At 40.2% G+C, this 16,091-nt stretch overlaps 1 protein-coding gene across 1 annotated transcript in view; it reads right to left on the bottom strand.

The window, feature by feature from the left end:
* Positions 1-15,814, bottom strand: part of LOC149262275 (AUGMIN subunit 6-like) — a 307,382-nt gene extending 291,568 nt beyond the window's left edge. Inside the window, exons 1-3 of the mRNA XM_089423872.1 lie at positions 15,428-15,814; positions 14,433-14,489; positions 14,090-14,184 (exon numbers count right to left, since the gene is read on the bottom strand). Coding sequence (XP_089279998.1) covers positions 14,090-14,184; positions 14,433-14,489; positions 15,428-15,670 — 395 coding nt within the window. The 5' untranslated portion in view covers positions 15,671-15,814. The remainder of the gene's footprint in view (positions 1-14,089; positions 14,185-14,432; positions 14,490-15,427) is intronic.
* Positions 15,815-16,091: the final 277 nt, after the last annotated feature.

The following is a 16,091-nucleotide window of genomic DNA, read 5'->3' on the forward strand; positions in this document are numbered from 1 at the left end:
TTTTAGATTTCATTCAAAATCCAACAGACTTATCAGTTTTTCAGGATTTTAGGATTGGGGGATTGCAATGTTTCCATTGAATTTTGTCATGTATTAGGGTATGGAACTCGTATTTAATCAAGAGCACCAAACCAAGAGCTTCTGAATATGTCGCTCCCGCTCCCCGCTTTCGCTCCCGCTCCCAAGTAACACTGTTCCTGATGATATGGGTCTGGACACCATTGTTGAGTTGGCATTGTCATGATCCAGTGCTAGAGCCTGTTAGATTTGATGACTTAGAGGGGTCAGCCTCCATACCAGCGGATGCAAAGGCGACTATGGATACAGGGGAGGAGGAGGATGTAGAGGAGAGCAGTGGGGACCATGATGATGGGGACAGTGATGCTGATTCTGATGCTGATTGATGCCTTGAGGCTTGTATACCTGTAGTTGTTTTATATTTTCTATTTCTATTTGCCATTGGCATTGCACCAACACTACCTATGTGACACATTTTGATTTGATGACTTAATGAGAAAACTACAGTTGTCAGTGTGTTTATCTTACTATCTTGTAGTTGTAAGTTGTCTTTCAGTTATGAATTATGAATCATGATTTAAATTTTTAATAGATTTATCATTTATGTGACCAGTACCAACATTTATTTGAATTTTGTATGTACTATGCATGCTAATAGCTATAGATGAAGATCTATGTTTGAAATCAATAAATTTGTATCATTAATTAAAATTTGTGTAAGAAATATGATAATATCTAATTGTTAATATATATATATATATATATATATATATATTTTTAAATATATATTATATATATATACTTTTTAATAAAATAATATATAACGTGTCCTGTTCCGGGGGGTCAGCGTGTCCCGAATCCGACACCACGAATCCCGAATCCTACGTGTCCCGAATCCCCGTGTCAGGTGACTTAGTGTGAGAGATGAGTTGGCAGCGATTGGAGAGGCCATTCCACCCACTGAGTTGGTGCGGATTGCAATGAATGGCCTCCCCCATTCATGGTTGAACTTTGTTGATGGGGTTTGTGCACGTGAGACCCTTCCCACATGGGAGAGGTTTTGGGATGATTGCATTCAGACAGAGATCGGGAAAGGTCAGCTTGGGGTAGCCAAGCCAGTTGAGCAGGATGAGGATGTAGCACGGGTGGCAGGAGGCAAGAAAGGCAAAAGGAAGAAGCAGGCTTCCACAAGCAGTGGTGGGGGCAAAGGCAAAGGTAAAGGTAAACAGGGGAACACACAGAAGGACTATTCCAAGGTGAAGTGTTGGAATTGTCAAAAGATGGGACACTATGCAGTTGTGTGTCCGGAGAAGAATAAGAAGAAGGGGAAGAACCAGGACGTGGCAACTTCAGCAGAGATTGAGGACTTTGCAGGTCGTTTTAACCGGGAGTTTGCGTTCACTACGTGTGAGTCCTCTAGTGCAGGATCACCTGCCACACAGGTTCAGAGGGAGCATGCTTTTCCCTCGATTAGTGGAGCATCTTCAGGTATCTGGTATGTGGACAGTGGGGCTTCACGTCACATGACAGGAGTCTGTGAGTACTTCTCAGAGCTTTCAGAGAGTGGCACTGATATAGAGGTAGTACTCGGTGATAACAGAGTTGTTAGAGTAGTCGGGGTGGGGACACTGACATTTCAGAGGGAGTCCAAACCTCCCTTGAAAGTCTCAGATGTTCTTTATGTGCCAGGGATGAGGAAGAACCTCATATCCGTCTTAGCTTTGGAGGACAGAGGATATGAGGTACTGTTCAGGGGAGGACAGGTGTTGATGTATCCCAGGGGCACTCCAGCTGATTCAGCTAGAGTGATAGGTGTACGCCATGCAAAGGTGTACAAGTTTGCATTCCAGCCCCTTTTGGCATTGAGCAGTAGTACCGACAGCGGAGCTAGCAGTTCTGAGCTGTGTGAGATTTGGCACCGCAGGATGGGACATATGTATCATGGAGCCTTGAGGACATTGCAGGAGATCACTACAGATGTGCCAGATTTCAGTACTGATCACTTTGATACTTGGAGAGGTTGTGCGATGGGCAAGTTTGCCAAATCCCCTTTTCCCAGCAGTGACAGCAGAGCGACTGGGATATTTGATTTGATTCATTCCGATGTGAGCGATCAGATGTCTCATGTTTCCTTGAGTGGATATGAGTACTATGTTTTATTCATTGATGATCACTCCAAGAGGACCTGGATTTATTTTTTGAAGACCAAGAGTGAGGTCTTCAAGCGGTTTCAGGAGTTCAGAGCTCTTGTGGAGACACAGACAGGTCGAAAGATCAAGTACCTGAGGTCGGACATGGAGGAGAGTACACCCTTGGAGAGTTTGTTGACTATTGTGCGGAGGCAGGCATTAGGAGGGAGTTCACTGTTCCTTACAACCCCCAGCAGAACGGGGTTACAAAGAGGAAGAACAGATCCATCATAGGGGCTGCCAAAGCCATGTTACATGATCAGGGGTTGCCATTGTTCTTGTGGGCAGAGGCCTGCAACACAGCTGTTTACTTGCAGAACAGGAGTTCGCATCGTGCCTTGGGGCACATGACTTCGGAGGAGGCTTTCTCTGGGAAGAAGCCTAATATTGGTCATCTTCATATCTTTGGATGCATTACATACTCCTATATACCCAAGGAGAAGAGGACCAAACTAGAGCCCACCACAGAGAAGGGTATCTTTGTGGGCAACAGTGAGACCTCAAAGGCCTTTCGGATTTACATTCCTGCACAGAGGAGAGTTGTTGTCAGACGGGATGTGAAGTTCGAGGAGGACAGGGCCTTTAGGAGGTCACGGGAGTTAGAGTATCTGGATCAGCCAGACCGTCAGCAGCAGTTGAGTCAATCGCAGGGATCCAGTGGGCAGGGATCAAGAGGATCAGGAGGATCAGGAGGTACATCTATGAGAATGTCAGGTCCGTCAGTGAGCAGTGGCTCACCGAGCCAGAGGGGTGGTGCTCCGGGCAACATGCAGAGCAGTTCACAGAGCAGTTCACTAGGGAGTCCACTGATGGACAGTTCACACGATACCTCAGCTTCTACAGGTTCAGGTGCAGGCAGGAGGACAGCAGACAGACAGTCAGGAGTTCAGGCTCCTGATGATGATGAAGAGGAGGAGTTTCATTCTCCGGTGGGAGAAGTGCGCTAAAGGAAGAGGAAGCCCAAGTGGCTTCAGGACACCTTGAGAGATGCCTCATCTGTTGCTGAGCCGAAGAGGCCGGTCAGAGAGAGTAGACCACCTGAGAGGTTTTGTAGCTATATGGCGATGGTTACCAGCATCCTTGACTCTGAGCCTTCTAGCTATGAGGAGGTAGCTAGCCAGCAGGTCTGGAGAGAGGCCATGCAGGAGGAGTATTCTTCTATCATGAAGAATGATGTTTGGGAGGTGGTGCCGAGGCCTGAGGGCAAATCCGTGGTTACTTCCAGATGGCTTTACAAGGTAAAGCATGCTGCAGATGGCAGCATTGAGAAATTCAAAGCAAGGTTTGTGGCTAGAGGGTTCTCCCAGGTAGAGGGAGTTGATTATGAGGAGACCTTCGCTCCCGTGGCTCGATATACTTCGATCCGCTCCATTATATTGATAGCAGCAGAGATGGGTTGGAAGATCCACCAGATAGATGTGAAGACTGCATTTCTCAATGGCTTCATACAGGAGGAGGTGTACATTGAGCAGCCACGGGGCTTTGAGGTGCATGGGAAGGAGTCCCATGTGTGCAGACTGAAGAAGGCCCTTTATGGCCTGAAGCAAGCTCCTAGAGCTTGGTACTCCAGGATAGATACATATTTGTAGGGGATGGGTTTCACAAAGAGTGAGGCAGATCCGAACCTTTACTTTATTGTGATTGGTGAGGAGCCTCTCATTCTGGTGCTGTATGTGGATGACTTGGTCATTACAGGTGGAGAGAGTCCTGCAAGAGAGATCTTGCGACGGAGTTTGAGATGAAGGACATCGGCTTGATGCATTACTTTTTGGGCTTGGAGGTGTGGCAGGAGGAGGGGCATTTCTTCCTGGGGCAGGGGAAGTATATCGTGGACATCCTTAGCAGATTCCACATGGAGGATTGTAGACCTATGTCGACACCGATGATCACCAACTGGAAGAAGCTTCATGCTTCGGATTTCGAGTTGGTGGATCCCACATTGTACAGGCAGCTGATTGGTTCCTTGATGTATTTGGTCAACACTAGACCAGATATCTGTTTTGCAGTCAACACGATGAGTTAGTTTATGTGTGAGCCTAGGAAGGTTCATTGGGTGGATGCAAAACACATTTTGCGATACATGCAAGGAACAGTGGATTATGGTCTGGATTACAGGTAGGGAGATGGAGTGAGGTTGGCAGGATACACTGATTCTGATTGGGCAGGTTGTGCTTCTGATAGGAAGAGCACTTCAGGGTGTTGTTTTGGGTTGGGTTCAGCAGTAGTGTCATGGTTCAGCCGGAAGCAGCGGTCAGTAGCACTGAGTTCAGCGGAAGCAGAGTATATGGCAGCCAGTCTAGCTAGTTGTGAGGCTATCTGGCTTCGCAAGATGTTGTTTGGCTTATTTGGTCAGCCGCTGAGACCTTCAGTGATTTACTGTGATAATCAGAGTTGCATTAAACTCACGGAGAATCCAATATTTCATGACAGGTCAAAGCATATCGGGATCAGATATCATTTCATCAGAGACTATGTTCAGAAGGGAGCTGTGAAGCTTGAGTATATTTCCACTGATGAGCAGGTTGCAGATATTCTTACCAAAGCCTTACCACAGGGCAAGCATGTCTACTTCAAAGACAAGATGGGTGTGGTGAGGAACACCTTCCTCGGTAAGAGGGAGTGTTGAAATTTGGTACCGGAGGACAGGTGGTTCCCTTAGGCTTTGATCTTTGGCCTAGGGAAAAGTGTCCAAAAGAATTTAATTTTTCTCCTAAAGTGACTTTATAATTTTATAAAGTTAAATCTAATTTAAAAGTGACTTTAAGTGATAAAGTTACTAAGTCTAATTTTAAAGTGACTTTTATAAAGTCAATGAAAAATTAGAAAGGAAAAGTGACTTTTATAAAGTCAATGAAAAATTAGAAAGGAAAAGTGACTTTGGAAATAGATGACTAAGTGGGTCTTTATTAAAATGGGGTGAATTAAAAAATAAAAAGTGAGATTTAAATGAACATTTAATCTCAGCCTTAGATCTCAATCTATTTCAGCCATTGGATTTAGGGATCACCCAAAAGTCACTTGGATCACCCAAAAGTCACTTGGGGTTAGATTAAAGGAGGAAAAGGAGGAAAAGGTCATTCATTCTTTCATGAGCAGATTGAGAGAAGGAGAGCAAGAGAGCAAGGGAGATTTCTGGACAGTGAGCTGCGGAGTTTCAGTAGCGGAGTTTCAGCAGAGCGGAGTTTCAGCAGAGCGGAGTTTCAGCAGCGGAGTTTCAGCAGAGCGGAGTTTCAACAGAGCGGAGTTTCAGCAGCGGAGTTTCAGCAGGGCGGAGTTTCAGCAAGTCTGTACAGCGGAGTTTCAGCAGGGCGGAGTTTCAACAAGGCGGAGTTTCAACAAGGCTGAGATAAGTTGTAAAAGTTTGCTTGCTGATTTTTGCTGAATATTTCTCTTACTGTAAAAAAGGCATTTTCCAGAAATAAAGAAGAGCTCTTAAACTGGTTTTCCCCAAGAGTTGTAGGGGGTTTTTCCAGGGTCACATTGACCAAAAATCTCAGTGCTTAAATGTGTTTTAATGGCTGTTTATTACTGCTGATTTTTATTTCTGCAATTTCCAGCATTCTGTAAAATTTCCAGAATTTGTGTTTTCAGCAAATTTATTTTTTCCAGCTTGTTAAATGTATGGTTATGGGAAAGGGCATTTAACTATATGGGAGAAATAAAGAGAAACTGAAAACCGGGGTGGGAAATGAAAAATTTCTACATTGTTTGGAAAGTCTAGGGTTTAGCAGCTAAACCCTAGTAGTAGTTAAATTCTCTAGTATGTATAACCAGCTGAAAGTTATGAATCTATATAGTGATTGCTGAGAATTTGTAGATGAAAAATCTAGGGTTTACATTAAATCTAGGGTTTAAATCATGTTGTTGATTGGTTTTGATTTTTGGAGCTCATGTATGAAATCTAGGATTTACATGAAATCCTAGTGAAAAGTCTAACATTTGAATTCTGAAAATTGTTAGATACATTACTTGCTTGAATTGTTTCTAGGGTTTGCTATATGAAAGAACTTGTCATGTCGTTGAAAGAATAATAGATATAATGAGTTTGATATCTTGATGAGTTGTGGATGTGATTTAGGGTTTGTAACAAAACCTGGGCAAGAAGTTGAAGTATTGAAGTATAATCTCTTGTTGATTATGTTTGTAAATTCTAATGCTTCCGTTATTATAAGATTTTGATATGACTAACTTCATGCTTCTATAGTGTTGGTTGTACTTGTTGTCGAAGTTGTTCAGGTACATCATCCTCAAGATGATGAAGATGATCGTAAGTAAAGTTAATGTGATAAGCATGATATCTGAATGACTCTGATAAGAAGAATGGAAGCCTTGAAAGATTCTTCGATGTCGTATAGAAGAAGTTGATCTCCCTAGGACAAGAGGGAGCATGGATAGATCCCCTTGAAATTAAGAGGTAGCCCAGATAGAAGAAATCTCCCTGGTTGAGAGGGAGGGCATAGCATAGTTTTGATTGGAGAATGCATTTTTGAAGGATATGTTGTTGCATGTGAAGTAGGAAAAGAAAATGTATGATTGAGGAATCTTCTACCAAAGATTCGGTTGATAGTCCTACTATGAAAAGTTGAGAAGCAACATCAAGTTGTCTGGAAGACCCCGGACATTTGTATTTGATTATGTACATGTGAAAGTATATTATTGATTAGGGTTGTGTTTGTACAGGTAAATCTCTTGAAGGTTTTGATAGCATGTTGGTTACCGATCAGTTTGATTGGGAGAGATTTGTTGTCCTTGATCTACTGGATCAAGGAGTGTTGAGGCTTTGCGAGTGAACCATTGCCTGGGAGGAGATCTAGTCGACACTTTGTGTTGATGTCTAGGTCCCGAAGTTGGAAGGGTGGCGTTGGTCATTGAGCTCTAACACGAACCTAAATCTCTAGGTTGATGGTTAGCAAGTAATCCTGATGGTATAGAGAGGCTAAAAACTTGAGTCCATCTTAGTCCCACCAAATAGATTTCCCTGGTCAGGAATCTAATTTGTGGCATTGTGGTACCTAAAATTGTTGAGAGACCAATGGATAGATTGCCCTAGTCAAGAATCTAGTCCATGGCATTGCGGTGCCTAAACTTCTTCGCAAATGTTATGTTTTGAGATCTTCCATGTGGCATGTACCTCTTTCATTATATGTAAATATGAATACCTCCCTAATTAAGAGGTAGTGTTGAAGAACGTAACTAGCTTTGGTCTTCATAAATTGTACTTGAGTCAAAATGTAATATTTTAAACAAAGTCTTTCGGTAGAAATCACATGAGAGAATTTTTTGGCCGACGCGTTTCGAACCAACAAGTGTGGTTCATCATCAGAAAAGCAAAAGGAATTTTTATTATTATTAAACTGACTTGTTAAAGCATGGGTTTCATGCTTGGGTCAATTGTCATAGGTCAAGCCTCCATTGTAGGCTTTAGGATTATTTATTTGTGTCAAAGTCGATTTGTTTATTGGTAAAAGACTCCTCCATCAGGTCTCCTCTTGTCGGCTTCAAATAGATCATCATCATGCCGGCTTTGTTCAAGTGAAATCATGTCTCCCTGATCTTAAATAAAGACACAACCTTTCATGAAGTCATGTCGGCCTATTTTCAAGAAGCAACAACTCTATATACAAGCCTAATACCTCACATTCCACACAGAATACAAGTTTGGATTTCAGAGACAATTTAGGCATATTTTCCTATGATACAAGTGCGGATTTTAGAGGAAATTTTCGGTGGAGACAAGAGGCGAAATTTCAGTTCAAATAAAAAGAAGGGTTCAATGCTATCACAGAAGATCAGTGTTAGTCATACAGTTAGATGCTATTTGGTGCTACCACAAAAGTTCAGTACTATCATAGTTCGGTGCCATTGCAATGATGGAGTTCGATACTTCCACAGTGATGAAATCTTGGTAAATTACTGTAAGGAAAACTCGGATCATTACAGAACTGAGATCCGAGTTTAGGGCAGTCATCACAGGACCTTGGACAAGGAGTATATTACAATATTGATCATTGTTGGACCAAAGTATATATTACAGTGTTGAACTGAGACATAACCTTGTTATGTGACCAAGTTATCAATGACAGAACCGAAGTATGAAGCCTACTTCTGGACTATGTTATCTCACTGAAGAATGCAATGCTACTCACAAGGATGACTTGCTGGAGGGAGTCTCTAGTCTAGTTTGTAAGAGTCTTGGTCATCTCATATTGAATCTACTGAAGGAAGAATTTATTGGGTTTTCCCCTAGAGTGGGGTTTTGCCCTAGCATCGTGCTTATATCTTGTGTCCTCTTCTATTTGTTGCTTGGCATTAGTCTTGATGATAAGAAAAGATAAATCAAAAGAACTAGTAATAATAACTACCACTCTATGGATTTCTTAACGCTCGATTCCCTAGGGACATCGATAAGCACAACCCAATTTTGATCAAACTACCTAATCCAAGCCTTCAAATATGGTACAAAAAGCTTAATGTGCCTAATCAATGATTTTGGTTTCAATGAAGGGCACATTTTTGCTAAGGACGTAGGAAAGGAATTAAACAATCAACACCACCCAACACCGGGATACATATATGGCTTGGTGCTCCTAATTAAATGCCAATCACATACCCTCATACATGATAGAATCTAATGAAATGTTGCAATTCTATTAATCCTGAAATCCTGAAAAAATGTTAAGTTTGTCGAATTTTGAGTGGGATCTAAAATTCTACTTTCTCCATATAAAATCCAATGATGTTGGAACCACTCTCAAATATCTTTAGTCAATTAATGGTAATTTTAAAAATTTAAGTGAAAAGATGCAAATGAAAGATAAAGGAGAATGTCACTTTTACTTTAAGAATTTAATATTACCGTTAGGGAGCATCTAGGAAGCACCTAGAGAGCATCCATGAAGCATGACAAGAGCACAAATAGACACATGGGAGAACAGTTTAGCACATGGCAATTTAGAATTTGCCAAAACTATGCAAATTGAGCCTGAAGCACAATTCCAGGGACACTTCGGCCATGGTTCTACATGGTGCGTGCTTCTAACATCTGGTGCGTGTAGTGGTGGGGGCGGGGGGGGGGCGATTCTTGCAACGCTGAGGGAGCATAGTACATTAGATGGAGATGGTACTTCTAAGAAGTGAGAAACCATTCTTGATGCTCATTTTTTGCCATAGGTTAAGATTGTTTTGCAATTCACCAAGCCAATTTATAAGATGATTTGATTTGCCAATTCAAATCAGCTAACGATTAGGACGATGTATGAGTAGATGGACATCATGCTAGGCCGAATGAAGTACATCATTGAGCCTAAAGATGTGAACTTGTATAGTCATTTTAATATAGAGGTAGAAAAACCATGGGCAAAGCTAAATACTCATCTCCATGCCTTAGCATATGTCCTTGCCCGAAAATCCTACTCTATATCATGGCTTGAAGCATGAGCACATTGCAATGGGTTGAAGAGAAGAATGCACACGGATTCAAAGGTTCAAAGTGATTATATGCAAGCATTAGACAAACATGTCCTTTATGAGGAGGAGTGTGATATCATATAATGACAATTGAGTAGCTACATCAATGGCCACAAAATCTTTGGTCATATCCATCCAACTAGATATCAAGAAAAATATGACTTCTCTCAAATGGTGGAGCACGCATGGAGGTTCTTCTCAACAATGGCAACATTTAGCAACATGGGAGCTTTCACGAGTTATGAAAACTTATTCTAGAAAGGGGTGTCATAACACCTACATTTTCATACCCAATATTAATAGACATAAGTGGAATGTAAACCAAGCAAAGAACTTGGTTCATGTGCATCACAATTGTCATTTTTCTCCCATTATTATGAGGAGGCATAGATGGATAAGACATATAAGACTTAGACAACTATATCAAGGAGAACAATTTGCTTGATAGAGAATTGGTTTTGGGGAACTTGAAGACGACTCCTTTTGATGATGATGATCATTATGAGATGCCACCCCCATTTACTACCATGGTCACCCCAACCAAGACTGCTAAGATGATCTTTAGTTCTAGCTTCATCTCAAAGTTACCCCCATGACCACAACAAGGTATTGGGTTGTGGTGGTATTGCCAAAAGGAAAGAAAAGTAGATGGTAGATTAGAATAATTGTTTATATATTTTCTTTTTTCCCAAAGAAACTTCACAAGGAAACCCAAGGTACGCTTCCTCACATTCTTGGATGGCATTCCTAGCAAACTTGTGGACATAGTCAAGTATGCCCTTCACAAGGGGATTCAAACCAAGTACCTATTGACATGGAACTAGCCAAATGCACAACAATTGTGACATCTAGTTGAGCTAACCCCTTGGGCTAATTGTCTCTCTATTTTCACCTCTTTTCTTGTCATATAGGACTTCAATTTCAAACTTTAGTTTATATTCTCTAATATGGAATATCTATTTTCTAGCTAGTAATATCTATTTTCTAGCTAATATGAATATCTATATTCATTTCAAAAATTCATAGTCTACTTCCTATTATTTGGTCATAGTTTAAAACTTTCTATGATTGTAACTACAAGATGGTTGATGTTCTTGTGCAATAGTAAACGGTTGAGGCTTTCATGATTAAACTACTATAATGGCATTTATAACTTCATAAATAATGTAGAATTCATCTACAACTAGCACAAATATGCATGTTTTCAAAAATAGAGTGGAGATTTACATCACTAACTACCTTGCTCCTCATATCAACACACCACTCTTCAATGCTTCTTCCACAAAGAATGCAACAGATGAATGGTTAAGGTACAGAGAGAAATGGGAAAAGACGGTAGCAAAAGAGTTAACAAGTTGCATGTGCCCTCAACACCACAATTGCATAATTCAACATTGTCAACAAAGTTGGACCTCTTCCATGCATCACAAATAGTGACACTCACCAAGATAATAGACCCAATAACTAGTTTATGCTATACATCAACTCCCCTAACTCATGGACACTAACCATAAACCTTCATCAACAAAGCCAAAATATTTCACAAAAAGAGATGCAAAAGAAAGTTCTAGTCACTTTTATCAATATTATTCAACAATACCAAGCTTTCAAGTTTAGTAGGTTCCAACAATAGTTAGTTATAGCAAAGTTTACACCTTAGGGACTTTGAAGTTGACCACCAAAGCACAGAAGAAAGTTAAGATGAGGATCAATACTATGAAGGCATACTTCTTGATGTGGAACATGTGTCAAGACCACCGCAGAGAAGGGCATTATGCACTTAAAGGTTGGGTTTGGAGCCCTGGAAGCATTGGAGCCAACTTGCACATATGTTCAAGAGGAATGCTTGAGTTGAGGAGACATTGTTGGAAAACACACCATCTTTCTTAGAGAAGTGTTTGGCGTGTAGATAAATAGACTTGGATGGCACGGCACCTTGGGGGCATGCTATCCAATCTTGTAGAAAGCTTTTCCAATTGTCAAAACCAACCGATACAAAATATTAGAATACCCATCAATCTATAATTCTAACCAAATTTATAACAATTTGGGTCAATTTAGAATTGAGAAAAACCCATAAGGGTATTATTCCACAACGCACAGATCTTGAATCATGGTGCCATATGGCATTCATGCTTAGTGTAGTGCTCCACTTGGGGCTTTGTTATTGACTTAGCCTAGGGGTTACACTTGGCTATTGGACTTGACCTGTATATTATTCTTAACCTCCCTCCCCTAATCATATATAACGAAAAGAGTATCTTTGTGATAACTTGTATGTCTTAGAGATGTATAGTTGGTGTGATGTTAGCATCTTCTTCTTCTTCTTCTTCTTCTTCTTTTGGTATCTAAAGGAAGCAATAACTGGGTTGGTTTCATACTCATGTCATAAGGGGTCAATTCAAACTGTTACCAATATAACCTTTAGGTGCCTACATACGTCATTCCACAAACACGAGTTAATTGGGGGGATTTGAACCTTGGATCTCACAGATTACAGAATACTTCATAACACAGCCACCACCAATTGAGCTGACCCCTGGGGTCTGTGATGTTAGCTATTGGAGTATATCCTAAAAGAAAAATCATTTACTCATGTAGCAAGTATAGTGCTTGTGAGAGAGATTTGCGAGGGTTCCTTGGCAGGTGCAATGAAAGTAAAGAATAGAGAGATGCAAGTGTGGATATGAGGGATGAACAATTGGCGTGATGCTAGCTTGTCACTGAGCTCTTGGAGAGGCTAGTACAGCCCAGTGGGATGCCTTCCTAGGCCATGTTGTTGTTGGTAAGGGTTTGCAATAATTGTGGATGCTCTAACTAGGGTTTGGGGAGCTTTGGAGAAATCCTTGTCTGGGATAATGTGGAAGGACTTGATATACAAGCTTTGGAAAAGCTGAGGTGGCATACTTTATCTTCATATTGTGATAATAAGATGTTGTATCATTCCTGCCCTAAATTCTCTCATTGTAGAGTTATTTTAATAGGCGGTTTTCATGTGTTTTGAGCAAGCTTTAAGGTTGTTTTCATATGTTAATTTATTAGAACAGTAAGGCTGAAAACTTAAGTGATTTAACATATATTAGATGAAACTTTAGAATGGAAATGTGTTGTTAAATTTCCCTTCATGATAATCTAATTTCCAAATCTGCATACTGATTAGATCATGCCCTAAGTTGCATTGATTTAATATTAAGTTATTTTACAGTACTTATCTATTTGAATTTGCCTAGACTAATGGTGGACAGCTTTGAGATATTTGCAGGTGTAATTCTGGATATTTCAGTTTATCCGTAAAGCTGGAAGTTTTAAGTGAGAAATATATGATTGCATTGAAGTAAGGTGGAAATTTCAGATTCAGCAGATTTTAAAAAATTCTACAATTAGGAGATAATGTTGAGTTATACATGTTTTGGGACGAAACATCCTTTTAGAGTTGGATAGTGTTGAGCTAGGATAAGCACCTGAGCAAAAATCCCCTCGCACCCTTGTTTCAGGGATTCCATTACAATATTTTAAAGATGTGTGCATGTGTTATGCATTATTGTAGGATGGATTTTTGTATCCATGTGTATTTGGGGATGGACATGTGGACCCAAATTGTGTGATCCTGTCTTGATGAAGCCGTATTATAGGCACAATTGCATATAAATAGTTAATAAGGTGAGAGCACGTGTGTCATATGTAGTAAACAAGAACTTTATTAGCACTATTACAACCAGCAATCTCTGTGTGCATTGCATATCTGTTTTGGTTTCCTACATTTCAGAGTTAGTGCTGTGGTTTATTTGTTGTTCTGACATAGAATGCAGATCTATGTAAATGTTTATGGTTTATGATTACGGTTTGTTAATGTGCAGTAAAATGTGTTTAATCTCAGTATAACATAGTTTAGGATTATACTGTCTGAAACATAGGACAGCTTTTTTCAAGATGGGGAGAAACATTTCGAACCTATCCAAAACACCTTTCTTAGGCATCGGACTTCATGTTCGTGAGCTATTTTGAAAGTTCATGATTTGTAAGAATATTCTAGTCCTAGAAATAGTATCATACTTCAAAATTTATCAAAGCCGCAGCGCCTTATCATGTTGAATAGCAAGGTAAGCTCTAAGTTACGGTTTTTACCTCTTTTTGGTATGGATAAGAGTTTACCCTTTCTCGTTAATATCTCTTCCCATTTTATCGATTCAAGTCTCCCTTGATTATTAGGATATGAAGATTCAACCAAACATTGGATCTGTGGGTGCACCCACCTTTTTTCTGTTTTGGATCTTTATTTTCGATATTCTTAAGTTTTCTATTTCAGCCACCTCTGTTGTTGCAGTGGTAGTGCCATTTTGAACAGAAGCAAAGACGTTCAAAAAAGACATGATCTTCCAAACCATCAAAATGCCAAGGGCCTTAAAAACACAAACCTTTGACCACAACAAGTGGCAAGAGATGAAACTCGAGAGTTGCTTCTAGGCAATGCACCTTGAGACTCGAGCTCATTGATAAGCCCTTGCACAATCTGCAAAATATTGCCAGTATTTTATCGATTACATAAAAAAACCAAGCCTTGTGAAGAAATCCTGCAACTTTCTGTGGAATGTTTTGCTGTAAATGAAATTTATTATAAGTTCATTCAGGACAAATCTAACGCCCTATTGATACAACCTACCATGATACAACAGATATTGAGTGCAGTAGGTTTTGCAGTTTTAAATGCGGCAAATTTAAAACCCTCTCAAGTTTTTAAGCAATCCAATAACTTCTTACCTTGCGGAAATCTCGAGACTGCGACGCGTCAAAAATGGGCCAAACACCAGCAAAATCCTGCAGAAATGCAACTCCGACCAAAAAATAAGGGGCGTTACTGTTTAGAAAAACCTGTGAAAATGCAACAAGTATTTCCCCCTTTAATTTGGCATATAAAATTTAAAATCCTGTATTACATATGAGAGGGAGAGATACACATATGCTTTGTGACAATCTTCAGATCATCGAATATTGTCGAATAGTTCCTGCTAGAACTGCAAATTAATGTACTTCGGGAAAAAAAAGCCAGTTGTGTTATGTATTAATTTGTGAGGGGAAAACAAAATAAAGTTTGCTAAATTTCCTCCAAGGTACTCAGCATATTTTATTATAACAACTTAATGTTTAAATGTATGAGTGAAACAGCAGAGTGATCGTACTTCACCAAAGATGTCTTGCACCTAGTTGTTTTTATGTCAATTTTCTTAATGGAATGTATTAGACCATGGTTAGCATTTAAAGAGTATTGATAATGGATATTATAAACCTAAATCAAATTTGCAAATTTCCCAGTAAATCTACCGGTTCCAATCGTCTTCATATGCTTCAGCAGCTTATTTCTCTATTAAAACCATCAAATAATCAAGGAATATAAGCAATCGTCCGCTCAATTTCAAGAAAAGCATATTTTAAACTTTAAACATGCAATTTATCGATCCCTTCTTTCAAGATAAGCTATACGCTGCCATATTTTTGTTCTTCCATTTTCAGGTTTTTCCTGAATCTAATACAACAACGCATTTGGATCACAAAAGAAATGAGGTTTTGATGTTCTAATTTCAGCTTCAATCGCCCGAGTTGTCCAATCCCTGTCACATGCTTGAGCTTCAAGCCATTTTACCAGAGCAACAGCAGAATGCCATCATCCACAAATGTAATGCGAACAAAAATTTCCTTCAACTAAAAACATCATGGGGACAGTCAAACGAAATGAAAAGTAACAGAAGTGATATAACCTTGGCAGATTGCACGGGACCTCGAAGGACACAGAGAAGGAAATGAAGGAGCATCTCTCCCATCCTAGGGTTAGAATGCCTAAATAGTCCGGTCCTGGGCCCTCCCGATTGTCCAAGAACAGAGGAATCCAGGCCTAACAGCAAGCAATTACTGTACATTGCGGCTTCCAGTTCGAATTCTCGCTCCCGTTCGCGATCCTTTTCTTTGTCCCGTTCCCGCTCCTTCTCCTTCGGTGCTTCCATTGCCACTCGCTCAAAGCACAGACCAGATTGCCGCTGCTTCGTCGAATGACACAGTAGAGTATTTTAAATGTGTCTATTTTATACGTGGCAACTTCCACCTCTACTTCAATTTTATCTGTACTAACGAATGAATTGGGGGCATTTAACGGCAGATTTGAGAATTAAATTGTGTATTGTAGTTTGAAACGGCACCCACCCACCGCGCTGAGCCGGTCGCACGTTCGAATCCCACCAGGTGGGCCTCCTACCATTGAAAGTGTTTGGGTTCGCTACAGCGGTTAAACATTGTTGTGGCGGGTGCTAACATGGATGGCGGTGGTACATGTTTTGTGCAATTTGCTTAGACGACGTTCTCAACTTCTACCTTGGAGTTGTTAATGGTTACCAATCTTTTGAATTCATTTTGCAGTTTTCCCTCTTT

Source organism: Pinus tabuliformis, chromosome 6 (genome assembly GCF_031772625.1).
Source record: "Pinus tabuliformis cultivar Carrire ecotype Pingquan chromosome 6, CPIR1, whole genome shotgun sequence".
Taxonomy (NCBI): Eukaryota; Viridiplantae; Streptophyta; class Pinopsida; order Pinales; family Pinaceae; genus Pinus; species Pinus tabuliformis.